The sequence below is a fragment of the Haliotis rufescens genome, unplaced genomic scaffold (genome assembly GCF_023055435.1).
Source record: "Haliotis rufescens isolate VD_foot unplaced genomic scaffold, xgHalRufe1.0.p SCAF_6, whole genome shotgun sequence".
NCBI lineage: Eukaryota > Metazoa > Mollusca > Gastropoda > Lepetellida > Haliotidae > Haliotis > Haliotis rufescens.
This window is the reverse complement of record NW_025964334.1, coordinates 36,717,885-36,739,924: the sequence shown is the minus strand read 5'-3', so window position 1 is coordinate 36,739,924 and position 22,040 is coordinate 36,717,885. Positions and strand designations below refer to the sequence as shown.

At 40.5% G+C, this 22,040-nt stretch overlaps 2 protein-coding genes across 2 annotated transcripts in view; one reads left to right on the top strand and one right to left on the bottom strand.

Moving 5' to 3' along the window:
• The first annotated feature begins 4,203 nt into the window (after window positions 1-4,203).
• LOC124112237 (lengsin-like) lies at window positions 4,204-6,048 on the top strand. Its single transcript, XM_046472249.2, has one exon. It carries the CDS (start codon window positions 4,265-4,267, stop codon window positions 5,348-5,350), a length of 1,086 nt encoding a protein of 361 aa, XP_046328205.2. The 5' UTR covers window positions 4,204-4,264; the 3' UTR covers window positions 5,351-6,048.
• A 3,085-nt stretch (window positions 6,049-9,133) lies between these two features.
• Window positions 9,134-22,040, bottom strand: part of LOC124112238 (protocadherin-16-like) — a 73,498-nt gene continuing 60,591 nt past the window's right edge. Inside the window, exons 40-51 of the mRNA XM_048386505.1 lie at window positions 21,580-22,020; window positions 20,184-20,592; window positions 19,505-19,695; window positions 18,913-19,149; window positions 17,871-18,124; window positions 17,244-17,427; window positions 14,396-14,599; window positions 13,199-13,313; window positions 12,584-12,603; window positions 10,916-10,980; window positions 10,447-10,516; window positions 9,134-9,664 (exon numbers count right to left, since the gene is read on the bottom strand). Of these exons, the coding sequence (XP_048242462.1) occupies window positions 10,460-10,516; window positions 10,916-10,980; window positions 12,584-12,603; window positions 13,199-13,313; window positions 14,396-14,599; window positions 17,244-17,427; window positions 17,871-18,124; window positions 18,913-19,149; window positions 19,505-19,695; window positions 20,184-20,592; window positions 21,580-22,020 (2,177 nt within the window). The 3' untranslated portion in view covers window positions 9,134-9,664; window positions 10,447-10,459. The remainder of the gene's footprint in view (window positions 9,665-10,446; window positions 10,517-10,915; window positions 10,981-12,583; window positions 12,604-13,198; window positions 13,314-14,395; window positions 14,600-17,243; window positions 17,428-17,870; window positions 18,125-18,912; window positions 19,150-19,504; window positions 19,696-20,183; window positions 20,593-21,579; window positions 22,021-22,040) is intronic.

Sequence of the window (22,040 nt, the reverse complement as noted above, 5' to 3'; positions counted from 1 at the left end):
ATGTATTTGTTAATACAAAGAGGTATCCATGGAAACGTGTATAATTTACTAAATGGCATATATCAAAATGTAAAAGCATCTGTAAGGTACAATAAGCAAACCATGACTGATGTATTTAATACAGCATGTGGAGTGCGACAGGGGTGCATATTGTCACCGGTACTTTTTATAATGTACATTGGTGAACTTGTAAATGATATATTAACATCCGATACCAGTGACATATTTATTGATGTATCTCTTAAAGCATTGTCTATACTGCTTTTCGCAGATGATGTAGCAATATTTGTAGATACTGTTTTAAATCTTCAAAAGAAAATAGATATTTTAAGCACCTACTGTGAGAAATGGGGATTAAAAATGATTTCTAAGAAAACGAAAATTGTAGTTTTCAAAAAAGGTGGGACCTTATATAAATATGAGAAATGGTTTATAAATGGGATAAAAATTGAAGTAACGTCATATTACAAATATCTAGATATTGTCTTCTCGTGCAGGAACATGTTTATGAAAGCGTGTGAGACATTATCCCAACAGGCTGAACAAGCAGTATTCCTAATCAAACGCTTTATGTATAGATTTAAAAATCTACAGGTTAATGCTGCCTTCAAGCTATTTGACGGTAAAATTAAGCCAATTTTGTTATATGGCGCAGAACTATGGGGTTGGGAGCTCCGAAAATCTATTGAAAAAGTCCACACAAACTTTTGTAAAAATGTTTTACAAATTGGCTCCAGATCCCCAAACAAAGCTGTTTTAGCTGAGTGCGGGCGTTATCAGCTATGTTTATTTGCAAATGTCAGATTACTTGCATTTTGGATCAGGCTTCTCCGTCAACCAACACACAGATACACCAAGAAGTGTTATGAAATGTTAAAAAGATTAGACGAATCGGGTGATGAAAACTGGGTCTCGAAAGTACGGAAACTGCTTTGCAAATATGGTTTTGGTTATGTGTGGGTAGCCCAGTCAAATGATAACAGAAACTACTTCTTAGAATTATTTCAGCAACGATGTAAAGATGTATATTTCCAAGAGTGGAGCCATGAAATATCCATATCAAGATACTTAAAATTCTACTCAATGATTAAACATGACTACAATCCCGAGAAATACTTATTTATCAATAATGCAGGTTTACGGAGATGCCTGACAAAGCTACGTTGTAATATTCATAGTTTCAGTGTAAATTCTTATAGAAAGCACCAAACACCAGATACATCTTGTCATTATTGTAACGCACAATTTGAAGATTAACTCCATGTCGTGTTGGTATGTCCGGCTTATAACCATTTACGTGTTAAATATCTTCCAACTTATTATTATTATTATCAACCAAATATGTACAAATTTATCAACTTGTTGAACATGGTTGGTTATGATGAGTTACTAAAGCTCTGTATTTTCCTTGATAAAGACTTTAAAATAAGAAATAATATGAATGTATTGTGAAAGAAAATATGTTACTGGCGCCGTATCATTATATTGTCCCATATTTTACACATGTTGTACTGTTGGCCTCATGGCCATTTATACGGAATAAATGACCTGACTTGACTTGACTAATAAAAGTGTATGTAATTTCATGCAGTCAAAGTCTCATGAATATTCATAGAAAGAGACATCGACCAAGGCTACACTTGTAGCTCCCAACAATGTTCAGCCTAGAAGAGGTCAAGAAAATGTTTGCGAAATTTGACTACGTCCGTTTTTCCCTGTGCGACCTGAACGGTTTGCATCGTGGTCAAACGGTATCCAGTCGACACGCTGCGCAATATTTGGAAGAAGGGCTTGATTTATTTCAGGGTAGGTTTAATCGCTTTTTTTCGCAGTTAGATGTACGTGATGAAATAACCTAACCCGCTTGATTGAGATATGATATGAGTTATCAAGCGATCGCGAGGGGTATATGGTGTGATGTACCCTCTGTGTGAGCCTCACACACAGGGTACATCACACCATATGACCCGAGGGATGGATTGACAACATATATATCTTAATGATTTTCACTCATACAAGCACGGAATATATGTCAGCTGTTTCAATGAGTTAGCAAAACACCCAGCAGGCGTCGCAAACGAACCGAGTTGCTCCCTTTTACCCAATGCAATCGCATATACATCGGTTCATTTCAGAAACTCAAATATATACATATGCGAGATAAGCACGTTACCTAAATATGTTCCGATTGATTTCTGAGTGGGTTACATGGAAAATAAATGCTCCCACCTTAACCAATCAGAAGCTTGTACTGTAAAGTAAGGCAAGATTACCAAACATAGCCAGTTTACTTGTTTTTGTCCAACTTCGGTTAACCAAAATTTTGCCCATGACCTCTGAACCCCTGGGTTGCAGCACTAGTTAAAGTTGAAGCTAGTTAGTTTCATTTGTCGATTAAATCATGAGTAAAAACATTTTAATGAATTATATAATTAACTAACTATTGGTAGTATATATATACTGAACAATAAACAGGGATCATGAATACTTTTGGAGATTGTTTTGTTGTGAGAAAACGACAGCTTAGTCAAGCAATGAAACACACACTCATAGATGTGTGTTGTGGCAATGCACGTGGCTGTTGTGTTCTCATGTCAGACATTTTGTATTATATACTTCATAGAATAGGTCTTCAGCAACCCATGCTTGTCGTAAGAGCCGACTAACGGGATCGGGTGGTCAGGCTCGCTGACTTGGTTGATGCATGTCTTCGTATCCCAAATTGCGTGGATCGATGTTCATGTTGTCAATCACTGTATTGTATGGTCAAGACTCGGTTATTTACAGACCGCCGTCTTATAGCTGGAATGTTGCTGAGTGTGGCGTTAAGCAACACACAAACAAACGAACAAACTCTTTAGGCAGGACACGATGAAAAGGTATAGTGTCCGGCTGCTCGATATGCACTTCCAGTTTTTCTCCTTACTACATGGATTATAAATTTGAACGATTAATGGAGCGTGAAATTGCTTCCGGAATTCTGATATTTTAGCTTTGAATAATAACCTTTTATTTCGCCATACAATCAGGTGTCGAAATGGGACTTTACATGCAATGAAAATGAATTAAATATGTGATGAGACACATGCCACGCTATTTCACTTTTTTTCTATTTTTGGAAACAGCTATGACGTTGTGATCTTCACCTCCACTCCCATTAAAGCCACCCGTTACCCCCAAAATGCTATTGCAATACTTGAGTGAGTGAGTTTTGTTTTACGCCGCTTTTAGCACTATTCCAGCAATATCACGACAGGGGACATCAGAAATGGGCATTACACATTGTACCCATGTGGGGAATCGAACCCGGGTCTTTGGCGTGACGAGCGAACGCTGTAACCACTGCGCAACCCCACTGCCCCTTATAATTCGAGGAATGGCTAAAATTAGTAAAACTGATTTGAATAGATAATCTCATTATGAGTACTATATTTTACCATAGATGTGTTATGTTTCACCAACATCTCTTAACATTCAACCCCGGTCAATGATTTCTCTTTCTCAAATATTGGAAATATGTTGTAAAATTAGCCTCTGTAGGCACGTGAAATCCAAATCATGCGAGTGTTGTTTGTTTGTTTGTTGTTTAACGCCGCATTCAGCAATATTCCACCTATATGAAGGCGGTCTGTAAATAATCGAGTCTGGACCAGACAATCCAGTGATTAATATCATGAACATCGCTCCAGGCAATTGGGATCGATGACATGCATCAACCAAGTCAGCGAGCCTGACCACCCGATCCCGTTAGTCGCCTCTTACGACAAGCATAGTCGCCTTTTACGGCAAGCATGGGTTGTTGAAGACCTATTCTACCCCGGATCTTCACGGGTCTCATGCGAGTGTTGAAAAGAACAGTTTCATTTTCATTTAAATATACTCAGGTATAACTTTCAAACTGTCTCAAATTAACTTTTGTCTGTAAATACTAAGTCTTGCATCTGGACACATGAAGATCCGGGTTAGTATTTACCTTTAGCAACGGGATTGGAAAGGTGTCAGTCACTAGATTGTCTAGTCCAGACTCGATTATATAAAGACCGCCTCCATATAGATGGAATATTGCTTCGTGTGACGTAAACACAAAAACAAGCTTAGTCTTGGGACATGAATCAACGAAGTTAGCCGATCGCGATAAACGGCTGTTAAGTCACCTTGTATTATTATTATAAACAATATAATTCCCTTCGTAGACGTCTTGCTGGTGAGTCCTACCTCCGATAGAGTCACGGTGAAGCATTCGAAAAGTTACAACTATGGCAGCATGAGGATAATCCCCGACTTGAACACACTGAGGCCTGTTCCCTGGGTTGAAAATGGTGTCAAAGTCGCTGAAATGTTATGCGAGTCACGATGGAAGACAGACAATGCGCCGCAAGAAGCTTGTCCCCGCTATGTGGCTCGCCAACAGTTACAACGATTAGGCGAATTGGGTCTCAAACTGTATTCCGGATTTGAAATAGAGTTTACATTATTGGAGAAGAAGTCGTTGAAATCAGTGAACGAGTTTAACGACGTTTACCGCCAGTCCAATTTTGCTAAACATAGCAATTACTTCTTTGGGTTCGATAGGAACTTTTTTGAGTCAAAGATCGATATTGAGAGATTTCACTGTGAATTAGGCCCAGGACAATTTGAAGTAGTAATGAAACCAAAATATGGCATCGAATGTCCTGATATGACCTTGAACTTGAAAGAAGGACTTATTGAAACGGCCAATCAGAAGGATCTCGTTGTGTCTTTCATGACAGACTCACAAACCACTAACACTAGTCACTTTAACTTTTCGCTGTGGAGCGAAACAGGAGAAAATATGTTCTACGATGCCAGTTCTCCAGACAACCTGTCAGTCACTGCAAAACAGTGGATTGCAGGTATCCTTAAGCACGGTAAAGCTCTCACCGCTTTCGCTAACCCTACCATCAACTGCTTCAGAAGGATCGGGGTAGAAATGTGCCCCTCAGTTATTTCCTGGGGAATAGAAGACCGAGATGGATGCCTCCGGATAAAAAATGAAGGTCCCTTCAAAACATACATGGAATATAGACCTCCAAGCGGAAAGATCAATCCGTACTTAGTGATGGCATCCATCATCGCTGCAGGTCTGGATGGAGTCATCAACAAAATGGAATGCCCACCCCCGGGTATAACAGGGAGCTCCGAGACTCTTCCCAACTCTCTGTCGGAAGCTCTGGAGGAGTTGGAAGAGGATGTCGGGCTGGTGAATGCCCTGGGACAGGAACTTGTCACCTGGTTTGTCAAGTGCAAGAGAGTTGGGGAGATCGCTAAGTTTGAAGGTCTTCAAAACGATGGAGAAGCATTTGCTATGGAGAGACAATTGTACTTTTAGTAATGCTACCAGTATACATGTCTCACTGTGCCAAGAATACCTTAAAGGGACGAAATTGGCCTTGAAGTGGAATCTTATGTTTATTCAGAGAACGTAAATAATCAGACACATTTAGTCCGGAGGTACCGTTCAAATGGTTGATATCTCTTTACATTCCTGTTTGACTGAGCTTAATATTTTTGGTGTTCTTTTCCACAAGTGTACCATGATCCCGCATGCATTCATTGTCTATTGAGCCAAATGTGAAAATGTTTGAAATATCTGTTTTACTAAACATCACGTTTCCTCAGCGCAGTATGACCGCCCCTGCTGTTGGATGTGCTATCGACTTCTCGAGAACTGTTGGCATTTTTTTCAGGAAAAAACCCAAAACAGTTTAGTTTGCATATCTGTGCATTTTAGACAGTTGTGAAAGCATGTGACTTAATTTATCGACTCGCGGTTTTCCGAAACTAAACATTCTAAGATCAGCATCGTTACAGTGTGCACAACAGTGCTGATCAATACGTCCTTGATTGCTTCAGCACATCAGTTGCGGGAGTTTGTGTGAATGTGAATCGTTGACTTTGCTCAGTCTGTAAAGACCTACACTAGCACGGGCTGGCTCAGTTAAACTTCGAAATGCTCCATTTCCATATCTGATGTTTATCTGGACTTTCCCCGCAAGTTGTCTCGACGCAACGAGATGTTGAGGCATTGGGGATATCATATTCAGTGTATGACATTTATGGATGTAAATTAAAATGTGTTTAAAACGTTTTTAACTCTTGTCCTCCAATCTCAAACATTCCCAGTACCCAATGCTTGTCGTCAGAACAAAAATGGGGACAAGTTGATACTTGCACAAAGCAATCTTAGCTCTAATACAATCGTAATTCCCATACTGTGATTTTGGTTTAACTAATCTTAGCGCTAGTATAAACGTAACTCTCATACTGTAACATTCAGTTTGGCTTAGCGCATATACAATCGTAACTCCCATACTGTAACATTCAATTTGGCTTAGCGCTAATACATTCGTTACTCCCATGCTGTAATATTGCTTCAACTAATCTTAGCTCTAATGCAATCGTAATACAAATACTGTAACATTGGCTAAACTAATCTCAGCGCTGATACAATCGTAACTCCCATACTTTAACATAGGCTAAACTAATCTTAGCTCTAATACAATCGTAATACACATACTGTAACATTGGCTAAACTAAGCTTAGCGCTAACAGAATCGTAACTCCCATACTTTAACATAGGCTAAACTAATCTTAGCGCTAATACAACCGTAACTCACATACTTTAACAAAGGCTAAACTAATCTTAGCGCTGATACAATCGTAACTCCCATACTTTAACATAGGCTAAACTAATCTTATCGCTAATACAAACGTAACTCCCATACTTTAACATAGGCTAAACTAATCTTATCGCTAATACAACCGTAACTCCCATACTTTAACAAAGGCTAAACTAATCTTAGCGCTAATACAACCGTAACTCACATACTTTAACAAAGGCTAAACTAATCTTAGCGCTGATACAATCGTAACTCCCATACTTTGACATAGGCTAAACTAATCTTAGCGGTGATACAATCGTTACTCCCATACTTTAACATAGGCTAAACTAATCTTAGCGCTGATACAATCGTAACTCCCATACTTTAACATAGGCTAAACTAATCCTAGCGCTAATACAATCGTAACTCCCATACTTTAACATAGGCTAAACTTATCTTAGCGCTGATACAATCGTAACTCCCATACTTTAACATAGGCTAAACTAATCCTAGCGCTAATACAATCGTAACTCCCATACTTTAACATAGGCTCAATTAATCTTAGCGCTAACAGAATCGTAACTCCCATACTTTAACAAAGGCTTAACTAATCTTAGCGCTAACAGAATCGTAACTCCCATACTTTAACATAGGCTAAACTAATCTTAGCGCTAATACAATCGTTACTCCCATACTTTAACATAGGCTAAACTAATCTTAGCGCTAATACAATCGTAACTACCATACTTTAACATAGGCTAAATCAATCTTAGCGCTAATACAAACGTAACTCCCATACTTTAACATAGGCTAAACTAATCTTAGCGCTAACAGAATCGTAACTCCCATACTTTAACATAGGCTAAACTAATCTTAGCGCTAGTACAATCGTAACTCCCATACTTTAACATAGGCTAAACTAATCTTAGCGCTGAGATTGCTTTGTGCATGCGACGCCTGATGGACATGCCATATCTGTGACTTGGGCAGATTGTGTTGTCGTGACAATGACGTGGGACGTTGACGAGGTCATCAACCACAGGTTTACCTGAGTGAATTATTGACCGGTCACCCCAGGCGGAATATATGTTCACTGTGGCGTTACCCGAATCAGAAAGTTTTCACATGTGATTGGCCGAGATTGTAAGTAAACACTTTCAGGAACTACACATCAACACTTTCTATACCACTTTGACTTGATTTCTTGTAAAGGGGGTTTGAACAAACTTGACATTCACCATGAATGTCATATAAAGTCAAGTCACTCTGGGGTTGCATGTTGAACATGGCGAAAACCAGTAATGCTTAAATTAATAACACAACAAATCAGTCCGTAAGAATAAATTATAACATCGTAATGAAAATCTGGAACTCATTGAAAGACCCGAGAATGGTGCGATTTGAAACTATGACACAAGTGTAACACGTCTCATGTTTGAATTGTTTTCACTTGCGTTTCTGCTTTTAAAGTTAAATGTTTATATATCAGGAATATACTTGAGTGACATAACACGTTGGTTTCTTATTTCACTCTCCTTATTTTAGTGACGTTTTGTTTTGTTAGACTAAAATAAGAAAACACATGATAAATAGAAAATTGTATTTTTGGTCAAGTAATATCTTCATCCAATCTCATGTCTGAAAAACACATTTTCCCTCATGGCTACGCCGCCAACGAATATATGAGATCTTTTTGTGGAAGAAAAGCCAAATATCTTAATTTCATTTGACCCCATGTTTGCATTAACGCATGCTTGTCGAAAGAGGCGACTAACGGCAACGGGAGGTTAGGCTCGCTGACTTGGTTGATGCATGTCATCGTATCACAAATGTGTAGATCGACGCTCATGATGTCAATCACTAGATTGTCTGGTCAAGACTCTATTATTTAGAGACCGCCGTCATTTAGCTGGAATACTGCCGAGTGCGGTGTTAAATAATAAACTAACAAACAGTTTAGAGAACAAGGGGGATAGTTTGGATACACATCATGTTTGTTACAACGAATGCGGGGCACCGGTGGCCCGGTCGTCTGAGGCGCAGCAATTCACTGTGCAGAGTTGCGTCCCTTGTGACGCCAGAATGCTATGATTGTGGGTTCGAATCTCAGTTCATCCCACTTATGTTTCTAAATTTGTCAGCACCGTACCGGCCCTCGTGGGTTTCACCAAAGGTAAACGTCTGAGACCTGCATCACTTCGGGCTTTCCTCCCACATCAAGCTGACACGCCGTGATATAACTGGAATAGTGGGCAAGGCGGCGTTAAACACAACTCACTCACTCACTACAGTGAATGCGACGTAATCATCGTCATAAAGAAGCTGTATGTTCATATTCACCATCTTCCTTCTTCATCATACAAACTTCTAAATGCCATTATGTATTATACATCATACATCATACATCATACTGATACCGCTATGTTTTCATCACATAAAACAAACCAAAATAATGCACTTTTGCAGTTTCTTATTTCATCCTATTTAATCAATACAATACAAAAACAAATCATAACAAATAAATTATCACAGGTACACACCAGTGACGTCGGTTTCCAATGAAATCCTAAAAATGTACATGCATACCAGCTTCTTTATATAGCCAAGCAAGCTGCAATGTTAGAGGTATCTGATGACTATCTGTTATCACTTTTAATGTGTGATCACATGGACCAGGAAACCAGGATATGTACGTCGTTATTAAATGAATACTCATTTATGATCAGCACTTAAATAACACGTAGATGAAAATTATTATATATAAAAATGAATGGCACCATTTATATCGATGTGTCTGGCATTGATGTTTGGACGCTAGGCGAGGGTGAGCTATGGTGTACTCAAAGGCCCATGACCAGCTTGGTCGCAATTATTGATTTACGTAAATTTGATATATTGTGTGATTGAGGTAATCATGAACTGATAGACTGATATATATCGGAGAAGCAGATAGAAATACATCTTCAATGGAATTGGCGTACAAGGAAGTCTGTGTTTCAACGTTATATGGATGTTGACATCGTCACGGCAATTCTCTTGATCTGAAATAAATTATATAATAAATATGACTTGTTATGATTCGATACAATAATACGGTTTATTGTATACTTGTGAAAGACTGGGTTTTCCGAAGTTGAGAAGAGGAATATTTATATGGCAGTAAAAATAACAATTGATATATCACTCCAGAGCACATAACACTCGGGCGGAACTTCGCTTCCAACAGCTCTATCGTAGATTTCAAGAATACGTTTTGTTTCCTTTTGTATATTATCAAATCCAAATGTATGATACAAAAAATTCCGCGACCAAACAATTTTTGTTAGTTTTGCTTATATTTTTTAAAGGTTTTGGAAACATGGAACTACCTTGTAAGTCGCAATTACAATGCTTGGTGAAACGTCGCTATGTGTTAGGTAGGGAGAATTTACGTTTCAAGGTTTTATATTTGTAATGAAATCATTTATTTTCAGGTAGACAACTACATAAAAGTATATAATAATAGGATATTCCATTTGCCTTGTGAAATATCATGTTTCTCTCATCTCGTGACGGGGGAAAGAAGATATTAGAAGCTATTATTTCCTTTCCACCGTCACTCGAGGAGAGAAACATGACATTTCACACGACACATGAAGTATTCTCTATTGCAATTATAAAAAATATAATTATTATAAATGGTATCACTTATATTCGCCCATCAAGCCTACTCTACCATGCATGGCGGATACGGGGCAGTGCTGCCTCCAGTACCCAAGTAAGATAACTTGGGCAGTGGTTGAATCATACATTCGCCACTATAACGGTTCTTGTGCAAACTCACTCGAAAGCGAATCCTATAGAGGGGGTCTAATCTTCCTGCCTGGTGTAATGATTGCAGCGTTCCATGATTCCTGAAATAAAACACAGGACATGAATATTTTACACCCAGGCAATTGTAATCTTCTATTGTATTGAGATTTATTGACAGAAGCTCGACAGAATCACACAAGTTTATTGTTGTATCCAACTCGCAGGCGGGAGACCGCATGGTCCTCTTTCCCAAAGTGATGACGTCCTTACACATATACTATTATCTTAACGGTATTGCGTAATAGCGCAACTCATCACAGCAATCACAAAATAAATAATCAACAACTTCAGACTCAGCGTGTGTGTCTCGTTAGTGTCAGCAATACATAATCTCCACACCCAATCAAACAGGTTCCACATTATAACCACGCTATCCTGGCATGGAATAGGTAAGCCATTAACATAATTCACTTACGTAATAACTGATAATAAATACTCACGACCTCCTCCAATGACAACACTTTGTCGGCACCACGATGTCGCTCAAACTTTTTGTGAAGCTTCCCTGAAAAGGTTTAAAGACAAAAATTATATGAGCCCTTACAAATACCGCGATTATACTCCTGGGTGCCGTTGTACAAAACAACCTTAGCTACGACTGTCGTAAGATCGCTTTGCACAACGGCACCAAGGCCAGTCTTAAATATTATACAAATAATTACTCTTGACGAGGTCCTTGTTTTCGCATATTGATCTCGTCAAGAGTAATTACTAGTTTTTTTTATACCAATATTCACTTTTAAGTTTATGAAGTCTATAAACCGTCCTCTAGTTCATTACAGTCACTAAGCTGCGAACCCTGAAACGTTCGTACCAGACGCCATCTTGTGTTCCAGCAGACGGGTCAATATTCATCATGTGACAGGTCAATACTGATCATGTGACGAGTCAGGTCAAGGTCAGTCACATGATTTCGGGGCCGACATTTAAATGTATTGTTTCGTCACGTGGTACTGATTAACCAATGGAATTGCAAGATTCTTAATGGAGGTACAACAAACTCGTGTTCTACGTCCCCCGTCCCGCCTCCGTCTCGTGCATCACTCTTGCTGTTCAGAGGGCAAATGGGCCACTGCACTGGTGGGTCAGAATTCGTGGAGCTAGGATGGGCCCATTACTAGAATTCTAAAATCAATGCCAAATGAGTTTAATGTTAAACACAGCCAACAACTATTTGATAATATTACAGTGAAGTACTTCTTCAATAAATGCCTAGACATATATACACAAAGGCAAAAATAACAGTTCATGTTCTAATATAATTTCGTTATTTTTTAGAACTGCAATCTTTTTCTTTGAATAGTGAAAATGTGTATTTATTATTATATTATTTATAAGATTGACGACACAGAATTTCTAATTTTGTTGTTGATATTTTGAAGTTCCAATTCAGCCGTATGTTTGGTATTCTCCATACACTGTATGATGAAATATCTGCACAGTAGCTAGGAAGTAAAAGACAATTTGAGATATTAAGTTCAATGACCCCAATGGGTTGTATAATGACATCAAGCTATCATGGTCTTTGTCTACAGGTAGGTAAACCTTGGGTGTACGTCAAAATCTGTAATACTGTGTGGTCAATAGTTACATTTTGTTTTTAACAGCTTTACTTTAAGGTTTGAATTTATTATTTATCAACACAATTAAAGGGTAACAAAAACTCAAACGATCTAAAAGTTTAAACATACGTATATGGTTTGGAGCTATTGTATATCCTGAACAGGTCATTGCTATAAATACATCTAACTGTTTTAAAACAGAACATCTATGTTTTACTCGTCTATATCAAAATGTGTCATTTCAGACTGGTGAGTATAATGGGTCTCAGATTGTCAGTTATATCACGGCGTGTCAGATTGATGTGGGAGGAAAGCCCGAAGTGATGCAGGTCTTAGACGTTTACCACTTTGGTGAAACCCACGAGTATTGGTATGTTGCTGACAAACATAGAAACGTCATCCTGGTCCGTCGGGATTGGAATCACGATGACAGGATTCTGGAACGCCTATTTGACGCAACTCTGGACTGCGAATGGCTTCCATGGCTAGGCCATCCATACCCCAACCTGGACAAGAAAATCTGAACCGACTTCAGACATATCTTACTTTTAGGGGCCTTTGGTCGACTGAAATAAAAAAAGCAACAATTAACCGCTCATCAGTGATATTAAATAGGAACTCAGCAAATTAATAGTTGCAATCCTATAATGTCCCTTTCGCTACTAGTTTCAGGTCCCAACAAAACGATGTGGTAGCTCGAAGCCAGCGTCAGACTGATAATGGTTTGTCTTCACAATCACATTAATCAATTGAATTAACAAATGTACAACATAGCAGTTCAAAACCCAAAGTTTTCTGATAAATCTTTTCAATTAACAACCATACGTCACCAGACAGTAAGCTACATTTAGCTACAATTAGCGACATTAAGCCAAATGAGACAACGTTACAATAAGATAAAGCTAAACTAAATAAATAAGACATAGTAAGATAAAGCTACACAATAAGATAACGCTACAATAAGCTACGATAAGATACAAAAAGATATAGTTACTGTAACAATTAGCTACAATAAGATACGGCTACTGTAACAATTAGCTACAATAAGATATGGTTGCATCGGATCCTCAAACGGTTAAGGGAGACAACTCTACACAACGATTTCGATCGGACATGGTAGAGGGCAATGTACTGTATTACTGTCGGTGTCTCTATACTTACCAAGCTTGCCTGGCATGTATGGCTACCCCTGCCAGCATCGCCGCCGACGTCGCCATGAGAAACGCCCTCAATACCCACGTCTCCATGTCCACGTCATTGGACGGATCTGTGTAAACTGAAACAGCAACAGCAAATACAAATCTGTTGCTGATCACGTAGTTTTACTACTACTCTGCATCTGATGCTACTTAACTACGATTTATCCGACCTCCAAGAATTACCGTTAAGATCCGGGTTAGAGTTCGGTCTTCAGCTTCCCATGCTTACTGTAAGGACGAATAACGGGATCGGGGAGTCAGTCTCGCTGACTTGGTTGATAAATGTTATCGTATCCCAGTTGCGTTTATCAGCCCTCATGATGTCAATCTCAGGATTATCTGATCCAGACTGATCCATTATTTACAGACCGCCATCACGTAGCTGGAAGGTACCAATCCAATGCATCTTCCCGAGGCAGAGAGTTAACTGACTTTAAAAGTCCAGTTTCCACCCTTGCCGAACTAGGCTGGAATTCCTGGGCTCGATCGTGGCGCCACCAGTAGTTATTATGAGTTATGTCCCTTCTGAGCCTCTCCTATGGACCGATTCCATCACTTGTATTTATTTCAAACAAAATGGCGGCGCCCAGTCACGACGATCTTATCAATAATCAAGGCCTATATTGTGATAAAACGGGTCTTACATCGCAAAGTGCATCAAATCAAGCGAGTATCTTGATTAAAAACTTGGAAAGGTTTGGAAAATATCTGTTGACAACGAATTGGCGGTGCAGATGCTTTGCAAATCCTGTAATCGACCGAAATCTACATGGCAGTTTACGAACCGGATTTCGATTTCGTTGCGAGATTTTGATTGGACAATGCATTGACTCGCTAGTCCAGCCAAAATGTAACTCAATAATACCAGCCTAGTTCGGCAAGGGTGGAAAATGGACTTTTACAGTCAGTTAACTCTCTTGCCTCGGGAACATAGTTCCAATGTTGCGTTATTCATTTTGGCAACTCGACTGGTCTGTTTGTTTTGATTTGTCCCTGCAGTCAACTATATTCAAATCAGCCTTGAAATTATTGGATCCTGGACATAAAAAAGCTTGTTAATATTACGAACAACGTCTAACGCCGCCGGGGTACGATGACACGAACACTACCAATTGTAACGCGGAATCCCCGCGGACTTTCTGTGCAACAGTAGCCGTACCTGGCTTGTTTCCGTCAATGTTGATTGTGACAGTGCCAGTGGTAGAGCGAGGAGTGCCACCAGCATCAGCAGCAGCGATGACGACTTCGTAGTAGGCCACGCCACCCGCCTCTGTGTCAGCAACCAGCTGTGACGACGTGTACAACCTACCCACGCCGTCACTCTCTCGCATCGTGAACACACCATCTGCCAGGCTACCGTCACCTTGTAATACAAACATACACGTCGTGAACAGACCATCCGCCAGGCTACCGTCACGTTGTAATACAAACATACACGTCGTGAACACGCCATCCACCTGGCTACCGTCACCTTGTATTACAAACATACACGCCGTGAACACACCAATACAAACATACACGTCGTGAACATACCATCAACCAGGCTACCGTCACCTTGTAATACAAACATACACGTCGTGAACACAACATCCACCTGGCTACCGTCACCTTGTATTACAAACATACACGTCGTGAACACACCAATACAAACATACACGTCGTGAACACACCATCAACCAGGCTACCGTCACCTTGTAATACAAACATACACGTCGTGAACACGCCATCCACCTGGCTACCGTCACCTTGAAATACAAACATACACGTCGTGAACACGCCATCAACCAGGCTACCGTCACCTTGTATTACAAACATACACGCCGTGAACATACCATCCACCTGGCTACCGTCACCTTGTAATACAAACATACACGTCGTGAACACACCATCCACCTGGCTACCGTCACCTTGTATTACAAACATACACGTCGTGAACAACCATCAACCAGGCTACCGTCACCTTGTATTACAAACATACACGTCGTGAACACACCATCCACCTGGCTACCGTCACCTTGTAATACAAACATACACGTCGTGAACACACCAATACAAACATACACGCCGTGAACACACCAATACAAACATACACGTCGTGAACACACCATCCACCAGGCTACCGTCACCTTGTCATACAAACATACACGTCGTGAACACACCATCCACCAGGCTACCGTCTCCTTGTAATACAAACATACACGCCGTGAACACACCATCCACCAGGCTACCGTCACCTTGTATTACAAACATACACGTAGTGAACACACCGTCCACCAGGCTACCGTCTCCTTGTAATACAAACATACACGTCGTGAACACACCAATACAAACATACACGCCGTGAACACACCAATACAAACATACACGTCGTGAACACACCATCCACCAGGCTACCGTCACCTTGTCATACAAACATACACGTCGTCAACACACCATCCACCAGGCTACCGTCTCCTTGTAATACAAACATACACGTCGTGAACACACCATCCACCAGGCTACCGTCACCTTGTAATACAAACATACACGTCGTGAACACACCAATACAAACATACACGTCGTGAACACACCAATACAAACATACACGTCGTGAACACACCATCCACCAGGCTACCGTCACCTTGTCATACAAACATACACGTCGTGAACACACCATCAACCAGGCTACCGTCACCTTGTAATACAAACATACACGTCGTGAACACACCATCCACCAGGCTACCGTCGCCTTGTAATACAAACATACACGTCGTGGACACACCGTCCACCAGGCTAACGTCACCTTGTAATACAAACATACACGTCGTGAACACACCATCCGCCAGGCTACCGTCACCTTGTAATACAAACATACACGTCGTGAACACACCAATACAAACATACACGTCGTGAACACACCAATACAAACATACACGTCGTGAACACACCATCAACCAGTCTACCGTCGCCTTGTAATACAAACATACACGTCGTGAACACACCGTCAACCAGGCTAACGTCACCTTGTAATACAAACATACACGTCATAACACAACCGTGATCGTGGAAAACAGACATTCGGCACAGAAAATGTGCATTAACTGTGTATGTAAGCGAAGACGATGATATTTAATAAGCGATTTTAAAAATCTGACATCGAAAGTCTCTTCGGCGTAACATAGACGGGACATAGAGAAGACACTTCTTCATTGCGCACGTGGTGAAACCAAAAACTGTACGACTGAACCAGTCATTTGTGGATATAATGTGGTAATCTAAGCATTGACCCCCAGTTCATTACAAGGCTTGACATCGTAGTCCTGCAGAAGGGGTGTTACTCTGTGGAAAGACGTTAAAAATGGTGCTTGTTGTTACCTTGCCTGGCGTTCGGCATTAAGGGGCTAAAACAAGGACTGGTCGGCTCAGAGTCAGTATACTCTGTCTGAGAGGGGTATCCATGTTAAACTTCGGCATGGAATCAGACACAGACACGTCAGTCACACGGAAGTCAGGTAGCCAAGTGGTTTAAAACTGCCGCTCGCCGCGTCGAAGAACCAAGTTCTATCCCCAGTCAAACGCATTTATGGTGTCATACACTCCCCAAGTGATTACGCTAGGGTGTTACTAAAATCGGCATTTAATCAAAACCATACAAATTCATTCACTATCGGCGATTGATTTCGGCGTACCGTCTCCAACATTCATCACACTTTGAACGCTGCAATGCAGCTTTGAAACAGCAAAATCAAATCGTCAAATATCCAACAGTGACTAATGGTATGACCCGATTTCTGTCAGCAATGAATTGTATTACGATTTGTCTGGTGAAAATGTTATATATCTTAATGTTGAAGATTCGCCACATGCCTATTTCTGGTGTCCCTTCCCACTCCGCTGGTTGTGAAATTGTAAAAAATGACGTAAAACAACTCACTCACAAACACACAGGGTCAAGGACACTGAGAAATATAATTCTTGCACATCATTAACTGACGCATGTTTAGGTTGTTTACGATTGACAAACCTACTCGATGTAATTGACCGTATGTCGAAGACTATCCTTCCATCCTCCCCATCATCTCCATCCTCCGCGCTGAAGTTAGCCACCAAGGAACCAAAGGGTAACTCCATCACCGTCACGTTGGGGAAGACGCCGTTGACGTCAACAACGGGGTCTGACCACTCAGGCGTGAACTCATTGCTTGGCGCCACCTAAATGGCCACATATATCGCTTTAAGTTTGTGGTACACATGTTTAATATTTAAGTGCGAGTGCTAATGAAATTTTCAATATGGCTGTTACGGCGGCCATCTTATCGGAATTCCGCGTGCAAAATTTTGGGACACCATAACCATGATCATACGTCATCTTGCAGCTTCCCGTTTCTATACTTTACTGTAGTAGAAGACTTGCTTATTGCAGATACAAATAATCTATCGAAGATTAACTAGACGATGTATTAAAACTTTAAGACTTGGAACAAATTTACAGACTTACATAAGCCGTGATTAAGCATTTAATTTCAACGTTTGACTTCACAAATTTTATATTATTTAATTAATCACATTAAGGATTCATGTAATATGAAATACTGTCTAAGCTGTCACAAGACGTTTGACAAATGTCTCTTTTTTGTGCGAGTGATCATTGTTACCGTCACGGTGACCAATGTCGATCCTGTCAACGCTTGTCCCTCGACCGGTGTGTCTATGGCGACCACCGTCAAAACATGCTTGTAGTCGGAACTGGCTAGTGTTTCATAGTCGATGTTGGAAGGGTTGGCGAAAAGTGTTGTCCCCGTGATGTTGTACATGCTGCCGACGTTGTTGGGTGATAAGATGATGATGGTGTACTCTCCGTTGACACCCGCGTCCTCATCCGTAACGATAAAGTCAAACAGGGCCTGACCTAAAGATGGATTTAGAAACGATTGTCCTCAAATCTTCAGATAAATTATATATTTTAATAAATACATACACATATGAGTTGTGTTTTGCATCTCCCCGCCCCCTCCCCAACACCACCCCCCCCAAAAAAAACAACAAAAAAACAAACAAAACAAACAACAACAACAAAACAACAACCCAAAACAAAAAAAACTAAACAAAAGAAAACAAAAACAAAAAAACCCACAAAACAACAACAACAACAAAACAACACGCACAAATAAAACAAAACAAATCCAACTAAATTTCCGGGCAAAAGAAAGTATATATCCATGTTTGATATATAGTGACTGGGTTGAAACAAACAAGTCGTTCGATGGTTATGTATTTCATACGCCTATTTTTGGTGTTCGCAGTGCCTCAGAGTCTGCTTTAAGCCTGGTAACGTTCTGTTAACGTTTGTAATTTGTTGGTCAAATCCAGTTCCACAAATACAATTATAACCAAGGTTATTAAATAAATACATATATGTAAAGCAACGTTTGTCAAACAAATAATGATGTTTCCAGCAACCCCAATGATCCATTATTTTAATTGTGACTCTTTTATAAGAGATGAAAATTAAGAACAAATTTAAAGTATTTACCTACTGACCAGTCTACTTAAGGCCTAATACCTGAGGAGCGCTATTTTACCTGCAACTCCCCTAATGGTTTTAAAGAGAGAATTCGTGTTTCTCTTCAACGTATTTTACTTTTCCAGATGCCACTATTTATACAAAATGTATAAGTACTCGTGACATATACAGACCATCCATGCCACCTTCTGTAACAGATGCAGTGTATGACGGAGTGGCAAACTGTGGCGCGTTGTCGTTTATATCCCAGACGGTAAACCGGAGATCAGCGTTGGTTGATTGTCCCCCTTGATCTGTCACGGTCAAGGTCACGTCTTCAAGCACAGTCATGCCGCTTTCGTAATCGATGGACTTGTTAATAGATAACGTTCCCGTGTCTTCATGTACGGACAGCATGTGTGCATTAGTACCTGGCCAAGGGAATCAAATCCTATAATAATATAATAATTTTATTTAAAAAATGTTTCTTTTTCATGACTATGGCCTTTGAAAGAGGTTTGTATAGTTCCGTGTTATGATTGGTTCCAGCAAACTACATGAATGCTGGTGGTAAAAGACGACTAAACTGTGACGAAAATCATAATCTGGCCAGGCTCGGTGATTTGGGTGACGTGTCAAGTCACTCGACGGGGTGGATCCTTGATCATAATATATATATCTCTGGTCAACAACAACAAGACACGAGCACTTCCAATAAATTAGTTTTAAAGTAATATAAATAAAATTGATTACTCGTATTGTTCTGAACATTTTGATTAGACCTACCGGAAAGGGTGTACTGAAAAACGTCTCCGAGGTCAGCGTCGTCGATAGTGAAGACGTCTCCAAGGACGGTGCCAATTAGCTGCCCCTCTGGTATAGAGTAACTCGACGCCGTAATGGAGGGCTGCTCATCCATGATGTTCCCGACGTTCACGATGAATGAAACGTAGGTGGTGTGAATGCCGTCACTGGCGCTGTGAAAGATGCGTTATTGTGTTTTACGTCATGGTCAGACATGTTTAATCGATTCATGTTCGTTACCTGGTTTTGGTCACCGTGGTTGTTTTTCAGATACATCGATTAAAAAAGAGCTTTTTTAGTGGATGGGTTAATGTAGTGTAACTACGCATCAATATATACTACTCAGCATTTGGTAGGGATAATCAGATGTGTCATTCTAAGTATATATACTCGTGACATAATATGGGGGCGGTGGGATAGCCTAGTGGTTAAAGCGTTCGCTCGTCAAGCCGAAGAGCCGGGTCAATTCCCCACATGGGTACAATGTGTAAAGCCCATTTCTGGTGTCCCCCGCCGTGATATTACTGGAATATTGCTAAAAGCGGCGTAAAACCATACTCACTCAATCGCTCATTTGACATAATATGAGAATCACTTCTGTGTATCACGGATAGAAAAAAAACATCCCTATCAAAAGTTGAGTGGTATATGTTTTACCTACCTAATGATAGTGGAATGATATCTGCGAGTCTCAAAGTCTAATGTCTTCAGTATAAAAACCTCATCTCCTCGAACCACGAAAAGGTCACTGGTTTCTTCTAACGCGAACGTCATCGTGTCTCCATCAGGGTCAGTCGCGGCTAACGTGAAGATGGCGGAATCGGCGGTGACGTTTTCATACACCAACGTCTGGTATTTCGTATCTGAGAACTCTGGCGCCATATCGTTCACGTTGTTCACGAAGACTTTAATGGAGGCAGTCACGTCTTTTGGAGGGGTGCCGAGGTCTACAGCACGGAGTGCAATGTCATAGCGGGTGATGCCTCCTTCTGCATCAAGACCCGACTTGACTTGAAGGTCGCCGGTGTCGTACCCAATGACAAATGTTCCCAGAGCGTCGGACCCGTCATCTTGGACAAAAATATATTAACTACTGAAATGTTTCTTTTCATAAGGACATATTTTAAGCTGATAATTACATATTTTACCCTTTTGGATATCCCTGAAAGGCGTGATTATATCAATAGAATAGCTTAAATCTAAGAGTTGACATATTACCGTTTGTTTTGTTAGTTTGATGTTTAACACCGCAATCAAGCTATATGACGGCGGCGTGTAAATATTCGTTTCTGGGCCAGTGAACCGATGATTGATATTATCATACGTTGTCGGCATATGATAAAACACACTTAGCAAAATATAAGTCCGCGAGCCTGACCAGCCGATACATACAGGATAGGTTACTTGAAATTCAAAATAATTTGTTTCTCGAAAATTGTTTAAAATATTATTTTGGCCTCAGGTACAACGTACAACAAAAATGGGTATATGGTCGTTGGAAATTATGGATATCCTGAAACAAATGTGTTGTGAAAAGAAATATTCGGCTTCTCCTTCCATAGAAAAATAAATAAGTGTTCTGTCCGTAAAAAAGAGTCAAAGACAACGGTACCACGTTATTTTTAAATGGGCGGTTCCTCAGAGGTTTGGCAACAACGTAGTTTGGCAACCATGTAGTCTTCAGATTGGAAGTTATACGATAGTTGAGGTATCTATGTATTAACTTTTCAGATTGCAATAGTAGGCAATAAGAAATTGTTCAAGAAATGATTATACCATAACTACTCTCAAACGTAATAACGAAGGCACATATGGCCCAGTCGTCTAAGGTGCCGCAATTCGTTGTGCAGAGTTGGGCACGCCAGAAACCTATGATTGTCGGTTCGAGGTTTGTCAGCACCATACCCTGCTCGTGGGTTTCACCGAAGTGGTAAACGTCTAAGACCTACATCACTTCGGGCTTTCCTTCCACATTAAGCTGACACGCCGCGATATAACTGGAATAATGTTAAAAGCGGCGTTAAACTCAACTCACTCACTCATAAGTAATTACATACCAACTGTAATTGAAGTAATCTCATAAACAACAACTCCGTCGTCGGCCTGGTCGTCATCTGTCGCCGTCACTGTCGTTATTGCCGTCCCCGGAGCAGCGTCCTCGTCCACTGTGACATCATTTAGGTAGCCATTGACGTCAGGTACCGGGTCACTCCATATCGGGTCGAACTCGTTCTCTGGTTTGACCGTCACCTTCACTATCGCTGTCCCCGTGTTGGCCTCCCCCTGGTCTGGTGTGTCCACTGCTGTGATGACCAGGGTGTACATGTAGTCATTGTCCTTCAACGACTCGTAGTCGAGCGTGTAGCTGTTTGTCAACAGCTGCTTTCCTGACATCTTGAATTTGGGGTCTGTGTCATCCCCGCTGCCTATGGACACGGTGAAGATGGCGTTGTTACCGTCGTCGTCGTCAGTGCACGTCAGGTCAAGGAGGACGACATCTGTTAAACAGCAAACAAGA

What these genes read in the sequence shown, in the direction of transcription:
- LOC124112237 (XM_046472249.2), top strand. Translation starts at nt 4,265, where the DNA reads ATGAGGATAATCCCCGACTTGAACACACTGAGGCCTGTTCCCTGGGTT.